This window comes from Brachyistius frenatus, unplaced genomic scaffold (assembly GCF_029030835.1).
Source record: "Brachyistius frenatus isolate BFR_SWC_R1_liver_20210118 unplaced genomic scaffold, ASM2903083v1 Contig_62, whole genome shotgun sequence".
NCBI lineage: Eukaryota > Metazoa > Chordata > Actinopteri > Embiotocidae > Brachyistius > Brachyistius frenatus.
This window is the reverse complement of record NW_027210661.1, coordinates 268,993-294,737: the sequence shown is the minus strand read 5'-3', so window position 1 is coordinate 294,737 and position 25,745 is coordinate 268,993. Positions and strand designations below refer to the sequence as shown.

Here is a 25,745-nt window from a genome sequence, read left to right as displayed (position 1 = left end):
TTTCTTTCTCTCCTTAAAATTTGCAAAATCAAAAGAAATATTGTATATGATGGTGAAAAGAAATGTGACTTTGGGCAAGGTATCACTTATCACAAATTTTGGCATTACGAGATCCAGTAAGGGGCATTTTATTAAATATTTGGTTGATGGAGTAGCTAAATAAAAGGGGCAAAACATTTCTGAGACTGTTCTCGAATGGACCGCAAAACCACGATGTGCATAAAGCTGGGGCAAACAATAACCTTTGTGAATAAATCTTCCAAGTTATGCTTGGTGAAACACGTTTTGGTGACCACTGGTGCACACACATTTGTAAATTCACCACCTAGTGCAGTGAGCACACAGCAATTTTTTGTGTCAAACTTGGGGAAATCGTCAGCAAAAACCATTCAAATACCTTTATGTTTTATGAGGGACAGAACATTACCATCCAAGACCGAAAAAGGCATAAATCCCCCAGGGTCAGACTGTCAACACCGAGCTCTAGAGGAAGTTGTGAGGCAGCTGAAGGGAAACATTCGGTTTGCATTACTGTGCTGCGTTCACGGGCAGCAGGAGCAGTCTCTGAACTTTTTGATTGCCCCTCATACTGTATGTCACATTTGTTTAAAGGAAACTCTCTGGATATACAGTATAGTGCTAGTGTTGAACTTAAATTTGGCACTGCACTACCCCTGCTAACTCCCGTAGTCTCATTAGTGGACAGTCCATGAGTCTAGTAGGCAATCCTGTTCACATTGTATATAGCTTTTATTTAATGGTGGAATTCATACGATTTCCACCATACTGCTATGATACGAGGCTGGACCTGACACCATTAACCACTTTGTCCTTGCTTTAAACATGGTTTATCTAATTTCCGTGGCGATGGTGACCTTGCAGCACATTACTGTGTTACTGCAGCATAAGGTGTTGTGTGAACAAGGAATGAGAAGAGGGAGAGGGAGAGGGGGCTGAGACAGTGGGCGAATAAAATGAGGACAGCTACTATTAAAAGACGAGCCACGTTCACAAAGTTGTTTGTGTCACATGATACTCTGACTGCAACTTAGGAGAAGAAAGACTTGGGGCGGAGAAAAAGCAGAAAACACTGAAAGTGTGTGCATGGAGAGGAATTGAAAAGGAGAACAGGTGGGGGATCAGAGAAAGATAAATGAACAGCTTTGACAAATGTCAAGATGGTTTCACAGCAGAGGGCCAGCAGTGCTTTCAAATGGAACAAAATCCTGTTTTTACCCTCCTGACTTTTCTCTCTGATTCCTCCTCCACCTGCCAGTTCTTACCTCCTCTCACTACCAGACACCAACCTGTGTCTCTCCAACTTGTACTAATTGCTCCTGTTTCCCCCCCATCAGTCTCCTTCCAGCCTTTATCCTTTTCCTGTCACCACCTCTGGTCTCCTTCACTCTGTTTGTCTATCAGCCTCCCCTCCCCATCCCCACTCTCCCCGATGCTCCTATCAGTATAAAGGGCAGCTTAGGTCGTTTATAGTTGATATCCTGGTCAGCCGGTGATGAGGTGTAATACGAAGCGTCCAGCATCTGCTTTTTGCTGCTGCAGTCAGTGACCTTTGACCTCTCACATTACCGAATTTCACCTCCCTTCCTCTATCTTTCCTTCCTCTATTTTTTTCCCTTGCTTTTTGAAAGGTGAAGCTCTCAAACTAATGACTTCTGACCTGTTCTATAAACTTAATGCATTATTAGATTTCATCTAAATTATAATAATCTCTCCGCTTGCAATCAGCTGCTTTTCCCAACATCCCAAGTGAGAAGCATTAAAGTTTGATTTGGAGCCCTTCAGTGAATTTGAAACACTCAAGGAATGTATGAGCCATCAACTTACCACCTAAACAAACAAGACGCTTTGATTGCTAGGCAGCAGCTCTGAGTGCACCTTAACAGACCAGAGTTTACACTGTGACTCTCTTAAGAAATTTTGTTTTGAAGCAAATTGTTTCCTCCTACTTTGCAGCAAGTTTCTCTTTCTCTTTTTTTAATGTTTCATAGGCCATCCGTAGGAAATCAAACATTGAAAGAACTTGTTTTCTTCTCATCACATTCCTCATTTTCTTCTTCTTTGGAAGTCATTCAAGGTGAATAAATGACTTGGATCTCTGGCCCTTGTTCACTCTTATTTTGATTCTTCATACTTCTCCTTTCTGTCTGCGTAGTGCTCTCAGATGCAGGGCTGGTTGTGGCTTCCATTCCACATGGATTACGTCAAATAGTGCACTTTAATATCAAAATATGCAGCTACATCAAGCAAACATAGTACTGATGTCAAAATAAACTCATGTATGTTTATTCCATCCATCCGTCCATTTTCTTTAGTCTATCCGGAGTCGTGTCGTGGTGGCAGCACGTCGAGCAACTTAGCCCAGACTTCCCTCTCCCCGGGAACCTTTTTCAGCTCCTCCTGGGGACGAAGAGAAGGTTTATTTATTATTCATACTCACTCTGGAGATGTCAATATTGGCCTGTCGGTTGGCCCTCCGCTTTGGTCCAGACTCTCTAAACAACTACTGAATTGATTCTCCTGACAGACATTTATGGCACCCAGAGGATGACTCCAGCTGACTTAGTGATCCCCTGACTTTTTCTGTTGACATTTGCATTTTTAAGTGAAATGTCACAACAACTATTAGATAGATGACTTTGATTTTCAGTTTAAGAAGATTTATGATAACTTTTAGTGGTTCTTTTCTTTTCATCAAGAACCTCCATCAGATCAAAATTGCAATTTGTTGACATACTTCGGTAATGGAGCCTCAACTGTACTTTGTATTTAGTCCTAATTAGCGAATGCTTGGAGGCACCCTCAACTAAGATGGCAAACATGATAAATGTTATGCGTTTTACATTAACATATTGTTTTGTTCAAAGCTCCACTGTGCAGCCTCTGAAAGCTGCCAGCATGACTGAGACTCTTAATCTTGTTTATAGATAATCAATAATGAACAGAAAGTAGCTTTTGAACACTCAAGTTTGTGAACAACCAAATCAATGTTCCTAATGTTTGTATTATATAATGATTGCAAACCTGTGAGTGCCATTGGGTTCCAACAGCCAGTAAGTCGGGAGCACTGGTGCCTCTCCAGGCTAAATCTGTGTGTTTTTCGTGGAGAGTTGTCATGGGCATGAAATAATCCGGAGTTCGGCCAAACAAGTGGTACCACTTTGGCAGACAGATTAACACAAGATCAAATGGCTCTCTTTGAATGAGGAGATACATGAACCCTGGTGACACTCGGCATTATACTCTGCTTTGTGCAGACCGCATGTCAACAGCTGAGGTCGGTCAGGAATGAGTGTTTGGCAAATATATTAGTCTGTATACGTTAACGATGTGTGTGTGTGTGTGTGTGTGTGTGTGTGTGTGTGTGTGTGTGTGTGTGTGTGTGTGTGTGTGTGTGTGTGTGTGTGTGTGTGTGTGTGTGTGTGTGTGTGTGTGTGTGTGTGTGTGTGTGTGTGTGTTTTAGGTTTGGGGAATTGGTGCGTTATCGGCGTTTATATGTATGTAATATCTCCAGCCTTCTCCACCTCCCTCGCCTCTCCAATTTATTACCTTGGTGAGTTGATCTGATGGTGTAATGATATCATCTGCCTCTGGCTATGGGAAATGGCCACATGCATTATTCAAACATGCTAAGATGCTTATTGATGAGTCCTTTATTTATATATTTCCTCAATGCCAAAGTCGTTTTTCACATTTCGTACCCCTTAGTTTGAATCCTGTGTTTTGAGTTGAGCCCCATCTGAGGAGTCTCAGTCTGTCTTTGGTGTGGAACTGTAGAGGCGGAGCCCCGTTTATTCAAGCTGTTTCATTTCATCAAAGCCATATCCATCCGGATATTACACAAGCACTGTAAAAACCTCAGAAAAAATAACTCTTTTGAGGAAACTAACATGTCATTGCTTTAGGATTAAAGCGTAAATTTAGTCTAATCTGATTTGTGTACATTCTCCAACTGTTTGCTTCCCTCTTCTTCTCTTTCATGTCGCTGTATGCTAGAGTTCAGAGCTACTGGATAATTAGTGGGTTTTTGCTCTGACCTCACATTTCCTGAGACCCATGACCCCTGAAGCAGCAGTGGCAGGACTGTGGTGAGCCTTGTTTTTGGCCAGAAATTGGTACTTTTGAAGTTTGTGTGTTGGTAGTTTTTAAAACTTTTCGATCACAGCACATTTTTTGTTACTGTTCACTTGCCATCTCTCTCGGCCTAAAACAAACACATATATAGGGGAGCTGGACCCATTTTTGAAATGCGTTGATATTGTATCTGCTTTAGAAATATATACAATTTAAAGTACAGAAATTCTTTCAACTTTCACCTGATGCAGGTCTGATGCAGGTTTCTAAAAATCAAATGTCTGTGTTTTTTTTAGGACAGACTCAGAGACAAGCATGTGAAATCAATTGAAGTTTACTGAAAGTTACACTTAAAAACACAAGCTGCAAAATGGCCTCTACAGACAGTTGTCCTGATTAAAATCAGGTGTGCACTGGTCTGACTTTTTCTAACCCAATAATGATTCCAATGCACCAACAAAGATTATATGTGTACATGTACACATTCCTGATTCAATAGCAGTGTGCTCTAATTTATGACATTTTAAATATCCATACTACAGTGTGTTGATCTAAATTAGATACTTTTTATTGGAAGATAAGAGGAGGCCAGAGATCATTGGCACTAATTAGTGTATCAGATAATCGACACATTCAATTATATACTGTTACTGACAAAGAAACTGTGTTTATTTGTGGATTGGTTAAGTCGGGATAATACCCAACTCCTTAGTAATGTCAGTGACGCCCTGACGAATAGATGAAATGACATTCTTCTTTTATGGACAAAAAATGTTGTCCGGTTTGAAAAAAAAGATGTATTGTCTTTTAAATAAATCACCTTTATTCATGAGGTAATTTGCATCATTGCATTTATTGGTCTTCCTGCTTTCTTTGTTTATCTATTTAACCTTTTTTTTTTTTTTTTTTTTACCAGGATGTACAATAGAGACAAAAATGTCTTTTAAAAGAGAGATCTGGTCAAGGTAGCAGCCATACAAACTCACAACATTATAAAATACATCATACCGAACATAACATACAAAAACTCCACAATAAAACAGCCACTCAAACATGGTAATGTCTTAAGATAAACAATCACATGCCACCACATTCTTCATGATGGCCATAACTATCAATGGATACAAGTGTGTCTGTTTTAGGGCCTTCGTAGAGTATTCCACGCCCAAGGTGCATAGTTTTCCTCAGATCTGTCAGCACACTGGGTTACATTAAGAGGCAACCACACAGAGGACTGTAGCTCATAACATGCAGAGCTGAGACAGAGAAGGGAACAGAGGTGGGCCAGAAGTTTACCCAGTATTGCTTTATAGATTAAAAATATACCAGTGCTTTTATTCATACGTCACAAAGCCCCCCCCCCTAACATCTGGGCATTAGCGGTGCAATAAAGAAAAAATTTAAAGAAACAGGAGAGGTCAGGAAGTGAGTAAGAACAGGCGATCCATAAGACACATTTTTTTTTGCTACTCCGTATTTCACGCATTGGTAATGGTAGTCCTCTCCGTATTTACTCCCACCACAGTGATCCTGCCAGATACAGCAGGCTGCTCTGGCCTCTTGTTCGTGTCCGCACAAACACGTGCTGCCTAAAATATCAGGTTCGGTCTGGAAAAGTAGTTCACCACGGTGACTGGCCCAAATAGGAGAAAGGAGAATGACACATAAGAAATCAATGTTTGACCAAGTTTTTTTTTTTTCCTTTCTTTCTTTCCTCACTCACTCACTCACTAAAATTTTTGTATCTGCGTTGTCCACACTGCAGGATTAGTGCTTGCAGATCGGAAAAAGAAATCGATCCTTGGATCCTGTATGACTATTAAATATCATGATCAGTGTGTTCCAGGGTTATTTTGTGATGAAAAGGTATAAATTACTTTGGCGGTATACAGTATACCCTCTTTCAGAATGACTCATCTTCGGTTTCAGTTCATGATATCTTTGAGTTCCCAGAATGCATTATGATTCCCCAAAAAGAAAAATGCCTGGATTCAATACATCCAGCTGAGAGGAAAAGTTTTTTTTATTCAAGTTCACAACTCGAGGTCCATCCATATTCAGAGAAATACGTGAAATTATTGACTTAAACAAGGCCCATGCATGGTTTTTGCCAATTTCTTTATGGCTACTATGCCTTTTTAATATAGATCTCACCCTACTGTAACTACAACATACACTGCATGTAAAGAGTAGTTACATATTACTATGCCTGCATATTTAAGAATAGGACCACTGTATGAATCAAATGGCATGTTGAGTTACAGTAGAATCATTTTAAAGTTGCCCACTAACTTCAATCTGGATGGCAGCTTTAAATACAATTCATATGAGTGTTGCATGATAACGTATTTAAAACACTTTCCATCTGTTAGAGTGTGGGGAAGCTGGAAGTGATGTAACCACATGTGGGATGTAGGTTAGGGGCACTTATAGTAAGCGTAGCAGCTGTGGGAGGTTTTGGGGAGCCAGTCAGTGTGTTTGTATGAGTGGTTATAAGGAGCATATTGGAAAACTTTTTCTTTCGCTCTCTCTGTCTTTCTCATTTTCCCTCTTTCACTGGTGACATTATCCAGTCATTTTCTTGCTTGTCTTGTACTGTACCTGGCCACCTGCCAGCAACAATGCCGGAGCCACCGAGCCAGCGGATTGGCCATTTCCAGTGTCACCAGAGCTGTGCAGATTGATAACTCACGAATCAATATTTTCATACTCAAACACTCTAAATTTGTCATTGTTAACAATGCAAAAATATTGATTAAAATATCTTCCAACATAAGTGTTCTTGATTTTTAGGAATTTTTTTAGATCTGACTTTCCTTAGATATTCCCTGTGAAAGCTAGAAAACCTGTAATTGTATTTATTTTGTTTGTTATTTTGATTTACTTGTTATTTATTCATTTGTTTAAATTATTACAGTAAAAGTATAGACATTATAATGAATTGAAAATCTCAGTCAGAGTCATTAATTAATATTGCTTACCACACAAAACGCATTCACATGATTGTTCACCCTTTTTTCTCTGTCTCTTGATCTCCCTCTCCTCCTCACTGTCTTCTTTTGAAATGACTTGTCTGTGCCTGAATGCTTGAACTTTACTGATAGCAATACGGTGTTTGATTTTCCAGCTGAGAGCCTGGTGCTCTCAGTGAAGCCTACTGTGAGAGAGGATATACCGGAGAATGAATGGGAAACGTGTTAAAATGAAGCTGTGTGTGTCTGAATCCAATTGTGTGTGTGTGTGTGTGTGTGTGTGTGTGTGTGTGTGTGTGTGTGTGTGTGTGTGTGTGTGTGTGTGTGTGTGTGTGTGTGTGTGTGTGTGTGTGTGTGTGTGTGTGTGTGTGTGTGTGTGAGAGTGTAGAGTGTGTTTTATGTGTGTACGTTAAGCCCTGTTCCACTTACACTCTTCCCTCCTTCTCCATAGAGAGAAGTGCCTTCATCCGCTGACCCCTGTGGCTGTTTGGCTCCACGCCTGTGCCTCTGTGCCTGTCCATGTCTGCCAGAGCTGCCAGCCACACCAGGAGCACCACGACTGCCATGACTGCCAACCGCGTCCACTGAGGCTGTCTCCACACTACTGACACCGCCCTCCTCCCCACGATCTCCTGCTCTGTCTGCCAGCCAGACCTCTCTCCACCCATGCTACTCAGCCCTCCTCTGTGGAAGTCGACCACTTCCCCCTTCTCTGCAGACAGAGCCTGATACTGAAGACACAGCTTTTATCTGCTCCTGTGAGCAAAAGGACATTCTCACTTTGCTGTCCCCACCGGCCTCTTTCTCCTCTGCCCCTCTCTCCTTCAGCCCTGCTGCTTTTCATCATGGGCCAGCTCAATCGGTAAAGTGTTTTGCAATTCGTCTCATCTGACAGTTCTGCCGAGGAGCGAGCAATCGAGAGAGAGAGAGGACTGGTGTGTTTGGTGTGGGTGTGTTTGAAAGATATTACAAAGTGAACCTCTGTGGCCATCACCAGCCCTGGCCCTGGGTGAGAGGTGCTGAAGGATTCTTATTTGAGCCACAAACAGACTGTTGGGATGGGCTGCAGGTGGTAGGCGAGTCCAAGGCCTCATAGGCTTCACTTCAAAATCAGACCCTGGGGACAAAACCTCTAAAGTCTTGCTTTTTCCCATGTCCTTTACTTATTCTTCCTCACCATTCGTCCCAGTCTTATTAAAAACATACGGACATACACATAACTGCATTTGCTGGATATCTATTCCTCTTTATCGACCCCTCCTGCCTGGTTTGAAATGGCGGTGAATGTTACACAGATCCGGGACACAAAGTGGCTGACGTTGGAGGTATGTCGGGAATTCCAGAGAGGGACTTGTTCACGGCCGGACAGCGAGTGCAAGTTCGCCCACCCTGCCAAGAGCTGTCAAGTGGAAAATGGCAGAGTCATTGCCTGTTTTGACTCACTCAAGGTGAGTATGACAAACACCTGTGATGTCATTCATCACTGCCCTGTTTTCTTTTCTTATTTTTTTCTAGCCTGCAGTGCTGACAAGCATTGCAAGCATTGTCTAAGAATTAGAAATGACACATCTTACCAGAAGTTTACAAAAATATTCATCTGGTAATTTAAGAGGCTTGTTTTGGAAAACAATCAGCTATAAAGTGGAAGGAAATAGCAGTGATTTTGCAAATAGGTTTCTTAAGAGTACTATGAGGTTAAGCCCTGGCAAGCACATGAATGCATATCTGTATAAATACTTTTAAGAATGTGCATGTGTGTCTTTGTAAGCTGAGATGAGGCCGTAATCGCAGTAACATCTGTGAAGCAGACTCAGAGTTTCCTTTGCAGGGACATAACTTCAGTGCAGACTGCCGGTTGGCACATCGCGAAGGACTCCGTCTTATCAACAGGCTGAATGGGAAATATAGAAGTAGGACAGCATACTGTGTATTTCATGTTTGTATGTGAGTCTCCGAGTGTATGTCTGTGTGTGTTATTTTGAGGTCATGCAGCGCAGTGGGGTGTTCTCAGAAGGCTCTGTAATTTACTGTCTATTTTTGCCCTGGCACTGAGACAACACACTCCCACTATGCAGCTCCTCTCTCAGAGACGGGGGGAAGACAAATCCAACAGCAGAGAGGATGGAAATAGGGAGGAAAATAGAATGGATTGGGCGAAGATGTTGGGAAGAAAGAATATGTTTATTAAGTGTGGCAAGAATTGTTTATTAGATTTTCAAAAGCTCAGCTGATTAGAATATTTGCGGTCTCTATAAACTGTAACCAAAATGCTTTGAGTTTAGTTTTGATTAAAACTTTAATATTAATTCATAGAGAGTTAGATTTTTATGCCAGCATTTATTTTTGTCAGAGTACATGCCAACAACATTGTCTCCTGCGAAAATCTGTTTAAATACAACTGACCAGTTTTGTTGAATAAGTTTTGAAAGAAACGTAATTGCATCATGGATTCATTTCACTTTTGTCTGCTGTAGGGAAGTGTAGTGGTAGATGGTAAATCTACAGAGCATAGAAGTGTAATGCTTGAGATTGGGGTTCCCATCTTGAATCAGGCTTGTTAGGTTGAGGGAGTAACAACACTCTGGTAAGGGAGGTTTTGTTCTCAAAATGTTTCAAAGGCTAATGAGATTGTTAATAGTACAACTGTATTTGCTCAAAAACGAAAAAGGCCTGATAATGACAGTAACTGAAAAATCACTGGAACTCCAAAGTTGTTACAAGTAGGTCTTAAGTGAGTATGAATGCAATAGCTGCTCACTTAAAACCAAAAATATCCATCTAATTTGGATGCTGTAAGGGATCAGCAAATCCTGCATGATGTATCCTCTGGAGAAAGTCTGTAAACATTTTTAGACATCTTCATTGTGACATCATAATGTTCTGAAAAAAACACTTTTCTGGCTATTATTAATTCACACCATAACTGAGGAACAGAAGGGTAGATTGTGCCCATATTTTGCATTTATTGAGTTTGAAGCGTTTACATTTTAGAATTTATAGCATAAAGCAATCAACTATGCTTTGGTTGCCATAATCAGATGTCGTAGGTGAAACAAATTAAAATACCTATCAACAAACATTTTGCAGATATGTGCAGTTTGATTAATTTGATAACAAGTTGGTGAAATCTATTTCGTATTATTGTACTTTTTTGACAAAATGTATTTGCTACATAAACATATTTTCTATGAGATAAAATCAGGTGCAAACTTACTTCAACTAAAATGTTGACAATACAAGGAAAGACCAGATTAAAACAGAATTAAAATGGGATACAATTATCATATTATTATATTGCATATTGTAAACAGTGCATAGTTGTGAAGCTCATACTCTGTGAATATACAGGACATCTGGTCACACTTTAAATTGGCCAGTTAGAGCGTGTTTAAATGGTGACCCGTGGCAGCATGTGTCATGGCTGAGCAAAACATAAATACTGGCCCTCTGTAATACACTGTACTGTAAAATAAATTACATGCACATTTCTGTATGCTGTAAGTCACATGCACAACATATGCACACACATGACACACAAACATCACAAACCTCACCCTGCTGTGTCATTATGTCAGATTTTTCACATTTGTTGAATATAGCCATATCAGTGAAGTCAATCTGGGTATTTTGGCTTAAGTGTGCACAATGATTCTGGGTCCTGGAGTTCTGTCTGCCGTGTTGTGTAATTTGTCTTCTATCTGATTGGCAAGCAGGGTGTTATTCAGTGTAACTGGAGACCAGAGCTGGACATCAGTCAAGCAGTCCAGTCCATGGCTTACTTTGGTTTATACCTGGGGGTGGAGTTCTTGTTAAGCCAGGCACTGTGTTATTACAGTTATGGGTTGTTTGGTTGGTGCTCCAATGGCTTGAGTGTGTTTGCTTGGTACAGGTAGGGCAGGAATGGATGAGGGGGGTTGCTGGGCCATTGCATGGATCATGAAAACAGACAGGCAGACTGAGCCGGAGAGGGCAAGAGCAGGCGCAGCAGGGAATGTGCGAGGAAGCATAGCGCTCTGCACAGAGCCCTTCCCTGCTCTCAGTGCCAGGGCATTCCACAGTCTACCTCCCCTCCCTGCCTACATGACAGAATGATAGATCTGCTTTATCTGCAGATGAATTCATAACACATAGCTAGGCATGGAGAGAGGGGCAATGGATAAGGGAAAGACAGGCTGGAGGATATGGAGAGAAAAAAGGGAGTAAAGGGATGGATGGTGGTAAACGTGGCTTCCCACTCCTGGACAATTTGTCATACCAGCCGCCCTCCACTGCTTTTGAATTTTAGGCCAGCAAAGGAAGGGAGGGCCTATAGCAGGAGAAATAGAGAGGCCTGTGCTATGGGCAGCTCTCTTACTTTTTCCATCTCTCTACTTGTATACAAATAGTCTTTCTCAGATTTAAAAAATGCACTTTGTTCTGTTTTTTTAATTCTCAAACCACAGCCTTGTGCATTCTTACCAGATGGTCTGTAAACACAGATGTCTTTATTTCTTTCTTTCTCTCATATACTGTATTCAGTCATTCAGCGATGTGTCAAAAAAGGTGTTTGTTAATGGCGAATGTAGTGGAAAGTTCCATTTGATGGGTGGCGTAACAGAGGATGGAGTGATAGAGGCGGTCAGGAAATGAGTCAGAAGCAGAGACTCTGCAGGATTGACTGATATTACAGAGACTGATGCTCTCAGCCTGCAATGACAAAAGTAAAAAAGAGAAGCATCTTTACAAACACACGAGGAAACTGTAGGTACACAGCACAACTTAAGAATCATTTCACATAGTGTTCATTTACCAATTTATTGTTGGAAGATATACTGTTCCAACACACCATCATACCTGAACAGCACAATTGGCCAATTTCCAATGACTCATCAATGAGTGTTTACGGCCTTCTCTGTCGGGCCGACACATCGTACCGTACAACATAATACCATCTGTGATTCGACCATTGGACAGAATGAGCAACAGCCACACTGGACCTTAATGGTCTTGTAACAATAATAAACACAGGGGTCATGTTTTGAGATGATCACAGTTGGTTTAGGTTTAGGCAGCAAAGCTACTTGGTTAGGTTTAGGAAAAGTTAAGTTACGTTCTTTACTCCACGTGAGATACGTTAAAATAAGTCACACGGGACGCAAATAGAAATCTCCTATGAAAGTCCTGTGTTTGATCCATCCAACCACCTCCAACTTACGTCCGCACATGGACTTTGTCACTTTTTATACTACCTCACTTGACTTGCTCCTTTGCGGCACTCATAATTACTGACACCGCCTTCGGTCAGGTGGATATGGGTTCTAACACCCTTCAACAATCAACCTGCGTTGTCATTTTTAATGTCAGGACGGCTCAACCTCGGCATTATGACACAGTATTATAGTACCTGCTGCTTCTTGTGTCATCAACTTACAGGTTGTGTACAGATGAAGACTGTCCTTTTAAGAGAAAAAGTTTTGACATTTGTTCCTTATATTTCTATTGTCCTGATTCTTTTTTTATTTTTTATTTTTTTTTCAATGCAATTGTGCCTTTTCTAAAATTATCTTCAGGTTTAGTCCGCCAAGTAAAGATGTACAGTAGAGTGACATTGAGTCATAATGCAAAAACTCTTGGCAAGGAGGTTGAGGTAGCTGGATGTGTGTTCAAAGACCATAGCCATACTTTAGCCAAAAAGGTGCCAGATAAGAAAAATTACATAGAACTTTCTGCTAAACAGTCAGTCATTTTTCAGTTAGTCAGAGAGAAATTAAAAAGAAAAATTAAAAAAAGGTGGTGCTTTTCCTTTTGGCTCATGCTGAAGGAATTCAGCACCTTGTTGCTATTAGCAGTTGGAGGCAAAGCTGGTTTCACTGCAAGTGAATAAAAAGAAAATCTGGGGTATTTAGGCTGACGAAATACAATAAACTCACCATTGAGCTGTGATGGGAAACAGGTGAGAGTGAGCCAAAAAGCTCAGGGGCTCCACTAGGACAGGCTGGCTACTGATAGCAATGCTAAAATGATCATACAACAGGTTGATTTCCTCATTAATTCCTTCTCATTAAGGTTTTTATTATTTCCATGGGCCTTTTGATCATTATTGGAATTCATGATAATGTCAGAAGCTGCTGTTATCAATGAAAAGATTAGAACTGGCATCTTTTTAACCGCCATAGTTTCCACCGTACCCGGGTTTTTATTAACTACATTTGAAGCTACCAAATGGTAGTTTCTTAGAGGTAACCGGGTGTTTGTATTATATTCATTCTTACCATTGAAAAAAAACCATTAGATTTGATCAAGAATAGATAGGAAGAGATTTGATTATTGTTTTTCAGAGTGTAATCTCAGTTTCCCTTGAAATGTTTTTTTTTTCTTTTGCTGAGTGTATTTAAGCCCTAAGTAGTGTCTGCTGCTCTGTTTTTTTTTCAGTGAAATAAGCCCTCCGAGGATTTACCAATTTACTCGTTTCAAAGAAAACAACATAAAAAGCTTCAAATTGGCCATGGATATAAATTAGTAGTGATTACTTAATGTTATTAGAGGAAACTCTCTGTGATAAGGGCAACATTTAAAGCTATATACACTGCCAATGCATTTTCTCTCCCAGTCCCCTCTTTGTGTCTATTTAAACCAGAGGTTTGACAGGAAAATCTGTTGCATGAAAGAATAGGATGAATATTTTATATTTTAACGACTGTTCAATCATGCCCTGCTCAAACTCAAGACCATATTCTGCCAAAAATGTAAAAATGCAAAAAGGAAGTGTTGAAAAGTTTCCACTGAATATTATTACGTACACTGACATTATATATTTAACATTCAAAATACTGCAAGAAGCATTCCCCAAACTTGACCCTTTTCCTAGTTCTTTTTAGTTGTTTTACTTCCTACAGCTATAATGTTGTTCAAATTATTTGTTCACCGAGTGATTTTGAGGTCACTGAACTTCCTTGAATCTACAAACCTCTTGTCATTATGAGTATCTCATATGGTATAGCAGGTATCTGTGCGAAAAGCAGTTGAAAGTAGATATTTCTTTGTTATACTAATCTCACACTCCTCATTCTTTTTTTCTGCTTCCTATACAGACAGAATATGTGACAACCAATACTTATTTTCTATAAAAGTGGCTTAAATTTGCGGTTGGAGTTGGGTGGGATATTTCCCTCATTCAGTTTAATGTTTAGCATCTGCTGTAAAAACAGTGTGACTCACTCTCAACTGTCTGTCGGTAATTTAGTACTGGCTTATGTCCCCAATGTTTTGTCTACAATTAACTGATTGATTTGCTAATTAGACAATCAGACTGCAGAAGTTTGGATTCTCTCTCTATGCATTGAGCCAAAACAAGCGTTTAATAAAGAATGTGTGTGGAAAGAGCCATTGGTTCGATTTCATTTGACTGGCTCATTGTCACAGGAAGTATGGTTGTCAGAACAAAAACATGCAAAATGAAGACCAAGGCCGACAAGGTGAAAAAGAGAAAGTTCAACTAAGAAAGATCAAACACTGTTTGATGTAAGGAAATGCTTTGGTCTCGAGTATCCTGGTCAGTGTGGGTTCTGACTAATATTGACTGAAGGTAAATATACATTTTGTAATCCCGGGGGTGTTCATTTCGCACTCAATCAAACCAGCAGTGACTGAAATGTGTCGTGGGAAGACTGTAGGAGAACTGTACATTGTACAGTTGACTTGATGCATGCGTGTCACCAGTAGTATATTCATCCAGACGCTGGTCAGCTCCACTTTGTTAAACACAACACAGCCAAGTCCTTCGTTGAAAGGTTGGCCTATAAAGCGGCTATTACTGTCTGAGCCTAATGACAACTTACTGCTGTGTATGTACTGTATATTAAAGTTACTACACTGCTTTGGGTTTCACGATGCATTACAGCGAAGGTGAAGAGGATATTAGCGATCCCACATGTCCTTGAGAACTGCTGAACGTTTTATTGCAATAACAAAGGGCTTTCCTTACTATTGCCTCGGTGATGCTGCTGTGCATTTATGCCCCTATATTGACTTTAAACAGCCAATTTAAGTCTATAATGGCTGTTGTAGATCGAAACCAGCCTTTAAAATACTTTCATAAAAATTGCATATGTGAGAAGCAAGAGCTCACTAAATGCCAGACAAGCTGTGAAGCCCATTTTGATTTTCAAAAAGGTAGTTACGTATCAGTATGGTAGGAATGTAGCTGTAGTCTACACCAAGGTCAAGGTCTCAGCCAAATCCCTATTGTGTCACTATGACACACACATGCACTGGCATGTGCAGGATACATAAATAAAAGGACTGTGAAATACTGTACATGTTGGGACGTCATTAAAGAAGCACATTGTAATAATAGATTAAAAAAAAAAAAAAAAAGATACAGTGTTTGACCCCAAAATACCTCAATAATTAATGTCAGATTGTAAGAAAACATCTCCAGTTTTTGTATAGTCATTATTGTCCGAAACAACAACACTGATGTACTTTAATGTGCAGTATGTGTTATAAAACCATATATTGTTTGCAATATGCTCAGTCTGTAATATACATGCGTACGTATCTACCACTGGTCACTGTATGTGAAACACACACCCAATCCGACATACATAGTGACATTGCACAGGCTGAGCATCTCAAACAGGAGCGACACTACATTGGAAATGTATGTTGACCTACATATACAGTATACTTCAGAGTCCTTGAAAAGGCTTAGAAAATGCTTGGGGTGAGTGTGAGACCGAGAAAGAGAGCACAGCAGAGAGAGCAGATAACAGGAGAATAGCTAGGGCATCACATATTGAGATGAGAGCCCAGAAAACAGAAGTGAAGGTGTGTGTGTGTGTGTGTGTGTGTGTGTGTGTGTGTGTGTGTGTGTGTGTGTGTGTGTGTGTGTGTGTGTGTGTGTGTGTGTGTGTGTGTGTGTGTGTGTGTGTGTGTGTGTGTGGTGAGCAGAGGATTCGGTATATTGGATAAGAATTCTTTGAAAAGGAAACGTACTCCAACAGTGTTAATCTGCTCTGTATCTGTATTCCACTGTCATGCTCTTCGCTCTCATCCTCTCCTCTCCTTACCTCTGTTAATCTGTCTTTACTCAACCCATCCGACACCCCCTCTCCTCTCCTGTCTTCTTTTTTCTCTTCCAAGCGTCCCAGACAGGTTAATTTCCATTTCCAATGTCGTGATTATTATCTTTTATCGCTTTTTGTCATATTTTGGGGAGACATTTTTGTTTTTCTCAGGGTTTTGTTTTTTGGACACTGCTTACATGTCTTGGTTGTGTTAATAGACTTTGATCTGCAGGTGCAGGCAACTGTGTTCAGACTATTTATGCACTATCTTCAGCTAAATCTGAAAAAGCATGAATGTAACAATGATGTGCTTCCACACAAGGACTTTAGGTTGTTGTTGTCTGAGTCTTAATTTCAAATCACTGTCAAATGACCAACTGATAAAAGCTTGATTTTTGGGTGTTAATAATCCTGGCTAATAGAAAAAGCTATTTTTTCAATTTAGTCAGGCTTGTGTAAATAATAATAATAATAACAACATTTTCTTTCTTGATGCCTATTGGTGTCATTTAACAAGGTCGGTGCAGGGTCCTAAAGATCCAATCAGTAATTCTTGCCTTATAAATTACACACACTGTATATATACACATATAATAAACCCATTTGTGGCATAAAAGCAAAAATCTGTTTGTTTCCTACAATGTAATTATTTACAATAAGGTGTACTTCAGTGTTTATGATCATGGTTGGTGTAAATAACAACTTTAAATAACAACTACTTTATTTATTCCTTCTAAATAGGCCCCAAAAATCGTGTTCACTCAGAATGCCTGGCTTGATAATGTCAGCACTGATTCCCACTACAATGTCCTCTACGACAACACCTACATATAGAGAGTCACAGTGACAAATACATTGAAATGAATTATTGATTACAATTTTAACAAATGAGTACACAGGACAAAACAACCAGCAAAGATAAACTCCTACATTTTGAAGCAGAACACAATTGTATTCTCTCCCCAGTCAATGTGGTATTGATAGCAGGTTCCATACTTGTGGTTGTGTCTCGCTAAAAAAAAAAAACACTTTTGTATATTTTGTATTTTGACTCCTTTGAATCAGTGCATGCTCGTGTGTAAGACCGGTTGTCTACAGTATTCTCTGAGAGATGCTTAGAAACACAGAAGTGGCTCTATACTCGCTCTAAATGTATCATCCAGCACTCTGCAGATCCATTTATAGAATACATCTTTTGGTCTAACTAAACACAATATTATAAATCGGATTCCTCACCTTTCACGGCCTACAGAAGACATGACGAAAAGAGGCTTTTATTAGCACATTGCCGTGAAGTAAGCAGCGAACACGTAGCCAGAAGCTATTAACTTTGTCTGGTTGTACTCATGAAGGAGTCCTTCCTTGAAACGTCTCCTCTAAATGTCTCTCTGCCCTCAGAGAGGCCACCATTTCTACATCCATCTGTGGATACGCTGCATCAGCATACACACACACACACACACACGCACACACACACACACACACACACACACACACACACACACACACACACACACACACACACACACGCATAAATACATACATCTTTAAACATGCTGCATCAGCATGGAGTCATGACACAACATCACCAGAGCCAAAATACATACAAGGGCATTCAGGAATAGCCTCCCACGACATGCAGTCATCCTTCCTTCACCGTTAGGCACCCTTCATTCTTTAACTTTTAATCTTCATGCAGATCTGTCTCCAAGTATGACTGCGTTTGTTTTCTAGCATTGCGCATGTGTACCTCTACATGATGTGTTCTCACAAAGCAGGAGGGTCTCGGACATTTAGCAGTCTGAAGGTAACGTCAGCATCTCTGCGTGCTGAGTCGTGATGTCCCATTGCTATTGCTGCTCCTGCTGCTACTGCTGCTGTGAACAGAATAGCTAATCAGTTATGGCCTGATCCATCCCCGTTAGTCTGTCTCGTCCCCTTTCCTACCGTCTCCCCAAACTACCTCCCCGTCTCTCTCCTCGTACACTAATCAACCCCCCCCCCTCTCCTTCTCCTTTCTGTCCTACCCACCGTTTTTACCTCACCATCTTCTGACTGATTTAAAAGCACCACCCTTTGTAATTCTTTGAGGGCGACGCAGTAAAACAAACATTTGAATTAGACTGCGGACAAGGAAGGTGTACGGGGGTGGAGGGCGAAGTAAATGAAGAGTCGGAGCAACGGAACATTAATTCACCCCGGGACCGAGAGTCGTCTGCCAACTTGTATTCCCGCTCTTGTCGTTTGGCAGCACCGTAATTCTAGTCTACCCCTGTCTTGCCTTTCCTCCGTCTCCTCTTCGCTCTATCTGTCACTGACCGCTCTTCATCCGATCTCACGAGCTTGGGCAGCGTGCAGTCTCCTGTCTGAAGTGTAATCAGTCACTTTCAGCCTCGAACACACAAACACACAAATCCACAAAAGCAGTAAACACGTACTCTCTCCCGCAGACGCCCCCCCCCCCCCCACACACACACACACACACACACACACAGTGACACAGATATACGCAGTGATTGCAATGAAGCAGAAACAGTCCTGTAAAATCATGAGTATTCACCTCAGGTAGGTAATCACACCAGAGAGGCTCTGGCGCCTGTTTAATGGTATTTCAGGCTGCAACCGGCAGGAAGTTGGAAGCTGGGCAAGTCTCTCGCTGCTGTGTCATCGTACATTTTGAATTGATTACGTATGCGTGTGTCGTAATGGAAGCCGTAGTACGATAGCTCTCAAGTCACTGCGTAATGGAATAGAGAAATAAGAAATGGGTCTGGAGAGAGTTTAGATGATCAAAGCGGAAAAACAAAGGCAGACGTGTCATTATTTGGGATGAAACGCGCTGTATGGTGGAGTGGGTCACACTGTCACTGCTGCAACTAAGGAGCTGATGATTGTGGTTTGGGACTAAAATATGTGAAATCAAATTGGATGAATCGCTATGAAATTCATGTCCCTACAATGAACCGTGGTTACTTTGATGATCCCTTTTCATCTCATCACCAGGGCAACATTTTAATTTGTCAAATATTTTAGTTTATTGCCACCTGCAATAGTGACGACGTTCTCTTCGACCTCAGCTGCACTTTGTCTCGGCATCCTACCAGATGGTGAACATCGTAAACGTTATACCTGTTAAACAACAGCATGTTAGCACTGTCACTCGAAGCATGTTGGCGTGACGATTTTAGCACTAAGCCCGAAGAACTCAGTGTGACTATTCTTTGTTATGTTTGGGGACTCCCCTGGATTTCAGTGGGTTCGTCAGGTTCTTGGCTAAATTTGAAAAAACAATAACAATAATCGACTTCTCTTTTCATATTACTCATCAGGAAAAGTAAAATGTCACTCATTAACACATGTGGTGTTTGCAAAGACGCTGTGGTTTAACACAGCCTTACAATTTGGAGGTACTTACTGAAGCAGCCAGCTTGGCCTCAGTGACCAACGACACCCATCTTCCGATACTCAAAAACACGGCTGCATTGCTCGTCTGTGCAAGCAACGTCATATTTTTTAAATTTATTGCAACTTTTAACAATGGTGACAGGAGCTAAAGAGGAAGTCTGGTGAGTCTGCTCTCGGAGGAGGTCAGGCTGGCTGAATGGATCAAATACAGGACTTTTGTCCAACTGTTTGTGTCCCAAGTGAAAACAAACATCAACATAGACCTATTTTAATCTTTGTACGCAAGTAGACTTGTAAAGTTTTTAGCGTATGTGAAGTAAATATACAACTAACCAATGTTAATTATCTGTTCATTATTGTTACCATGTCAACAAAGGTTTGATACACCTGTTGTTGGTACTGTACAAAGGTCATAGATGTCGTTTTGGTAAATGAGCTGCTCTGTTGAGTATAGGTTTGACTATGTTGGTCCTATAGAGGGCGCCAAAAACAATCAGATGCCGTTATAAAAAAAAAAGACCTATTGTAGCTAATGTTAGTCAGCCAGCTAAAAACGGACAACAATTAAAGAGGACAACTTTGTAATTACGAGGAGACGCATTCCTTCTCTATTGGTAGAGACTAACACGAGGCAATATATTTGGCAAATGCCATGGGAGGTAGGCGTCTCAACCTACCGCTCTATCAAGCATACGTAATTACTAATAAATGTTTCCCAGTAAACCCAGCTTGATTAATGCAACTAAAAAGACGATATTGATATTACATGGATATATATTTTACGGTACATATTGAACAGATTTTTATTTTGGATTTTTAAGTGCTGCAAGCATTTATTCCTGCCAAACAACCTCTATTCCCGAAGGGAGTGCATTAAACGAGATTTTACGGAGTATGATTTCTGCCTTTGCATCTGTCAGCAGCGTGCTTGTTGTTTTACACCCCCCCCCCCCACACCACCACCACCACCACACACACACACACACACACACACACACACACACACACACACACACACACACACACACACACACACACACACACACACACACACACACACACACACACAGTTATGAACATGCATTCATGAATTTACTCACTGCCCCCATCACTCACTCCTTTAATTAGAAAATAATCAGAGTTGGATAAGAGCTTCATTAAATCTCATCCTTGAGAACCATCAGCCACAAACACAGGAGTGGGATATTTATCACGCTTATGAAAAAAACTCAGATACCTCCTCTCACGTTGTTGTCTTTGCTCAGAGAAAAAAAAAATGGTTGGGAGGACAGAATCAGCCGACTTAGCAACAGGACTGATGAAGGGATGAAGTCAAAGAGAGACAGGGTTTTAATGGAAGGGAATAAAATGAAAAAGCGGAAGGGAAGCACAGAAAGTGAAGGGAAAGGAGGTGGAGAAAAGAGAGAGAGATCATTAGAGAAGTGCTAATTAACAGAAACCACACTGTTTAACAGCACTTTGTCTCCATGCAATATTGATCCTTCACGACCATTATAGAACGGATGTTTTCTGCTGCTTTCAGTTCTGGTTTTCTCTTTCCCTCTCTTTCTTTCTGCAAAAACTACATCAACTCTAAATCACGTCGTACAGCAACCTGTACGATCACCTCGTTTTAACCACTGTGAAATATGCAAGTCATTCAAGTCTGCAGCAAAAACAAAACTATCTGTGAAATGACCGAATAAAGAAATGTTGTTTGTGGCTATGCCTTCATCTGTAACCGCATCATTGTGGTACTGAATATTAGGCAAAGAATGGGATCCCTGCAGACACAAACAGGCAGAAGGCATTGTCAGGGTTGGTGTCAAGCAAGCAGATTAACTCTAGAGAGGAAAGGAGACTGTGCAGCAGTGAAATGGAGCGAAAAAGATTGAAAAGAGTGATGGATGGGTGCACAGAAATCAAATGGTGTAACGTGGACGGTGATGGACAGAAAGGAAGTAGCTGTGGATAGATGGCGTCTGGATGGAGAGAATGTAATAACAGGAGGAGAGCGTGGAAGTGAACGGGAGCTGCGTGTGTCGTCTGTTCAGCATGTGAAAGATTGAAGAATGTCTGTAATATCCCTTTATTGTTATAGTGCATGTTGCAGGGCTCGCTGTTGGACATAGTGATTCTTCAAAAGGCTTTAACTGGATTACAGTGGTATCAGGCGCAGCCATCAGAAGGTCTGCAGCAGCTGTGCTGTGTTGGGTCTGCTGACAGTTGGCTGTCTGTCACAGTGGTGTCTATCACTGCAGCTTCCCTGCTGATGTTTGAAGTCCAGACTGTACTACATGTACTCACACATACGTGATCTAAATGACATCTAGATTACAGTCCAGTTCTTGTTGTTCATGCAAAGCAAAGGATTTAAGTTTGTCAGTTTGAGGCCAAATTTGCAAATTTTTTGTCCGTCCTTTAGGTTTTCTTAATTGGAATTTGACTCAATTGATATGACTACAGTAGATACGGTACGTTACAGTGGCATGTCTGACAACAGATGAGTCCATTGTGTGAGAGGCTTACAGAAGGTGATAACCCTGCCCACCGTTTCCCCGCTCTTTGTTGAAGTGGTACAAGCCGACTTTGTTGAAGTGGTACAAGCCGACTTTGATCAATGTGGATCGATCTGGATGAGTGTGCAGCCGAAAGGCGCAACGTGGAGAAGGAGAAGGTGATGGCCTTCTGCTCTGCCGTGTGTGTGTGTGTGTGTGTGTGTGTGTGTGTGTGTGTGTGTGTGTGTGTGTGTGTGTGTGTGTGTGTGTGTGTGTGTGTGTGTGTGTGTGTGTGTGTGTGTGTGTGTGTGTGTGTGCGTGTGGGAGGGAATTAAGACACACTGTCACACTTTTCTACATGATATACCATGCCAACAAAATATACCCTTAACCTTTAAATGACTCTGTCTCTGTGTCTGTTTTTATTCGGTCTGTCTGTTTCTTTATGTGAACAGAAGGGCAAAGTGTCTGTGTGCTGAATGGGCCTTTGTAGCAGTGGTGAAGCCAACTTTCTCACGGGGAAAATAAATGTTTCTTAACAGCTTTTTCAAACAAAAATGATTTTTGTCATGAGTATTCCTGGTTAGAAAAAAGGTCTAACATCAAATTATGAAATCTAAATCTTCATTGTTAATCCTTATCTTTGTTTGTCTCCCAACATTGTCAGAATTCATCAAAAACACCCACAAGCAAAATGTCAGTTTGAGGATTTCCAGCTCTGCAGCTGTTGTTTATACAAAGGATTACATGTTGTTGCTACTGTTATTTTCCTTGGATTATTAATACAGTCCTCCACAAGAGAAACTGTATAGCAGCTTTGCAAAACAAGATGGGCCATTCTCCTTGTGTGTGTGTGCTTTGAGAATGTCTGTGCATCATTTTGCGTGTGTGCTTGTGGTGGGTATATCATCACTCTGTGGCGTAATGAATGCTAATCCGCTCTTATCTGCTTTAACCTCAAGGCAATGACACTGGCTGGTGATGCCAGTACAGCGACACCCTTTGTAGAACGAGAATAGGAGTGTGTGTGTGTGTGTGTGTGCGCGCAAATGAAGATGTACCACACATGCACGTAAGAAGAGATGTCTCTACTCGCATTCGACAACTTTCTCTCAGTTTCTCTCTCTCTGTTTCTTGGAAGGTTCAGGGGTGTGGTCGTGTGACTATTTGCCACGTCAACCATGACTCATCAGAAGTCGAATTGAACAGAACATTCCGGTCCTCTGACTCTGCTGCATCTGATCCTGAATCGTTTCATCAGGAGGGCAAAGAAAAATAAAAGTTATCTGATACTGAATCCCTCCTCAGGTTATTTTACCAAGAGGGCACGTTAACACTTTTTGTGCTCTCAGGCGTCTGTGTCTGTTGTTTATGTCCACCGATGCAGTTTTCAGTAGCGAGGGCAGCACCCTGCCTGTTGCCAGCAGCATCTTTTGTTTTCACTTTGGAGCCACTTTGTGTAACTGCTAAAGATCACAGCACAAACCAAAGTCAGCTGCCAGTCTTTGTCTACAAGCATCTTTTGTTCCTTCACAAGGACAACTTCATCTTTTCTCTTTTCTTTTTTTCCAGCTCTCACTTTCTCTTGCCTTCAAATAGAGATACAAGCAAACAGTTAAAAAAAAAAAAAAAAAAAAAAAAAAACTTTTTCCTACCTCTTGATGAACACTTAATGACAATGGCTGTGAGGCAATTTGTGGAGAGCGTGAAAATAGGTGGAGCGCAAGATATGAAAAAAAAAAAAGAGGGGGGGGAGGGCTTTAGATGTAAAAAAAGAAAGAGGTCTATTCCCAGCAGCCGGTGAGGCCCATATATCTGCACGATGAGTGTTACAAAGATGGGCAGAAAATAATTAGGCCTAAAAGCAGTTGATTCCTTGTGTGCCTGTTCACTAGTCTTCCATTAAGGCTGTTTTAATGGCTCTGCTCTTTGCCTGCCTCCTTGGCAGAGTGAATGGGAGATAAAACTGAATTAGTCTAAACTTTTTGAGATTGTGAATAGAACACTTTGGTTGAGAGTGAAGGAGAGATGAAGACAGAGAGAAAATGATGTACGGATAGAGGATGGAGGAAGAGGTTAATTGAAAGAGAAACAGAGAAGAAGGGCCAGATCTCAGGGGCTGTGGGGTGGCCTCTCTCCCCTCTCTCTACGTCCCTCTCTCTCTGTGTGTGTGTGTGTGTGTGTGTGTGTGTGTGTGTGTGTGTGTGTGTGTGTGTGTGTGTGTGTGTGTGTGTGTGTGTGTGTGTGTGTGTGTGTGTGTGTGCTGGTTAATGTGTGTGTTTGTCTGAGGGGAGATAGTGTTGTAGACCTAATGAGAACAAAGCTAATTAGAGACTTTGCCTTGCACAACTCTACAATGACATTCCCACTGGAGCCAGAACAACACTTGCCACCTATATTGCAGGCTCCAGAGAGCGAGAGACACTGCAGAGACTTTTTTATTTGAACTTTATCATTCTCCGTTTAAAGCTGATTTTACAAGCAAGCAAAAAAAAATGAAAACTTCCTGGCTATGTGTGGCTGCAGAAGGTCAGTGAAAGAAGTAAAGATGAAAAGGTTTCTTTGCTGCTGACTTAGTGACTTTGACATTATATTTAATCCCTTTATCTGCTGCCGTCTTTATTTCTCAAATGCTACGAGGATGTTCACTTATGTCTGATGCTGACTTTTCCAGCCACCAAGGAGTCTAATGATCACGTGATATGCAGGCATACACGCTTTGCCCAATTCCTGTGTGTGCCCCTATATTTTCCCTGATTTCTCAGTTTGTCAGGGCTGACCCACCGTGAAACAGGTCATAAAGTTGTGACATTAAAATAGCAATGATGCTGTAACTCCTCAAATGTGTCTGTCAGGTAATGTGACTTCAGAGAGTGCTGTCTGTTTGGAGACTCATGCTTTGGCACCAAAATAGGAAGAAAAGGAATGTGTCCTGTTATTGAGACTTGGAAGTGTTGACACATCACTCCTATATAAGCCTTAAGACCATGGTTACCGCGTCCAGTGACCTCTGCGGACTTCTAGTCATGGTTCCATTCGTGAGTTGGTCGACTATGAGAGCCCTCCCATCCCAAGCACAGTGGGCGGCGAATTTGCAACTCCTCATTGTGTTTGAGCGCCATTGATTGCAGTAGTCCCTCAGTAACTACTTCAACTACACACAGACCAACTCGATTGTTGTCATAGCTTCATGTGATGCACAAATAAACCTCTATTTTGTTTAATGCGCAGCCGACATATGCACTTGCAAGTGTGTACAGTTTGCACAGTCCCAATTTTTGGGCTCCAGAATGATGAATTTTCAGTATTGCAGACGTATCGTGTAAACACACATTATGTTAGCTCCTCGTTAGCTACATATACATACATACACTGTTCATTTGCAATTACAATCAACAGATACAAACAAGCTGTGTATTACTCTTTCAGTGGTTTTGTATCCATTTATCGCAGCATTGTTGACACTTCGGTGGAAGTGGAAGATACCGTCTGCGTCTTATTGTGTCAGTCTCAGAATTGCAGGTTGTTGTAAAGTGTTGCTTTAACTCAGTTGCCCATAATTACGATCTAAACGGTATGCTGTGAGAGTGGCAGAGATGCTGGATGCAGCTGGACTGTGGACAGGTTACCAATCTGTCTCGGGTCTTTTAACATATAATGACACGCAAACACATTCAGCTGCTCGATATTTAGGAAGCATAACGTTTCCATTTCAGGTGGACAAGCAATCT

General features: G+C 41.1%; 1 protein-coding gene across 12 annotated transcripts in view; it reads left to right on the top strand.

Moving 5' to 3' along the window:
- The window catches only part of LOC138625405 (muscleblind-like protein 1), a 62,162-nt gene that overhangs the window by 10,991 nt on the left and 25,426 nt on the right, over positions 1-25,745 (top strand). For 11 of the 12 annotated variants that reach the window (XM_069706296.1, XM_069706297.1, XM_069706300.1 and 8 more), the window contains exon 2: positions 7,516-8,512. In XM_069706296.1, coding sequence (XP_069562397.1) covers positions 8,339-8,512 — 174 coding nt within the window. In that variant the 5' untranslated portion in view covers positions 7,516-8,338. Of the gene's footprint in view, positions 1-4,016; positions 4,107-7,515; positions 8,513-25,745 lie in introns of those variants that run through there. The other variant, XM_069706295.1, reaches the window with a different exon arrangement.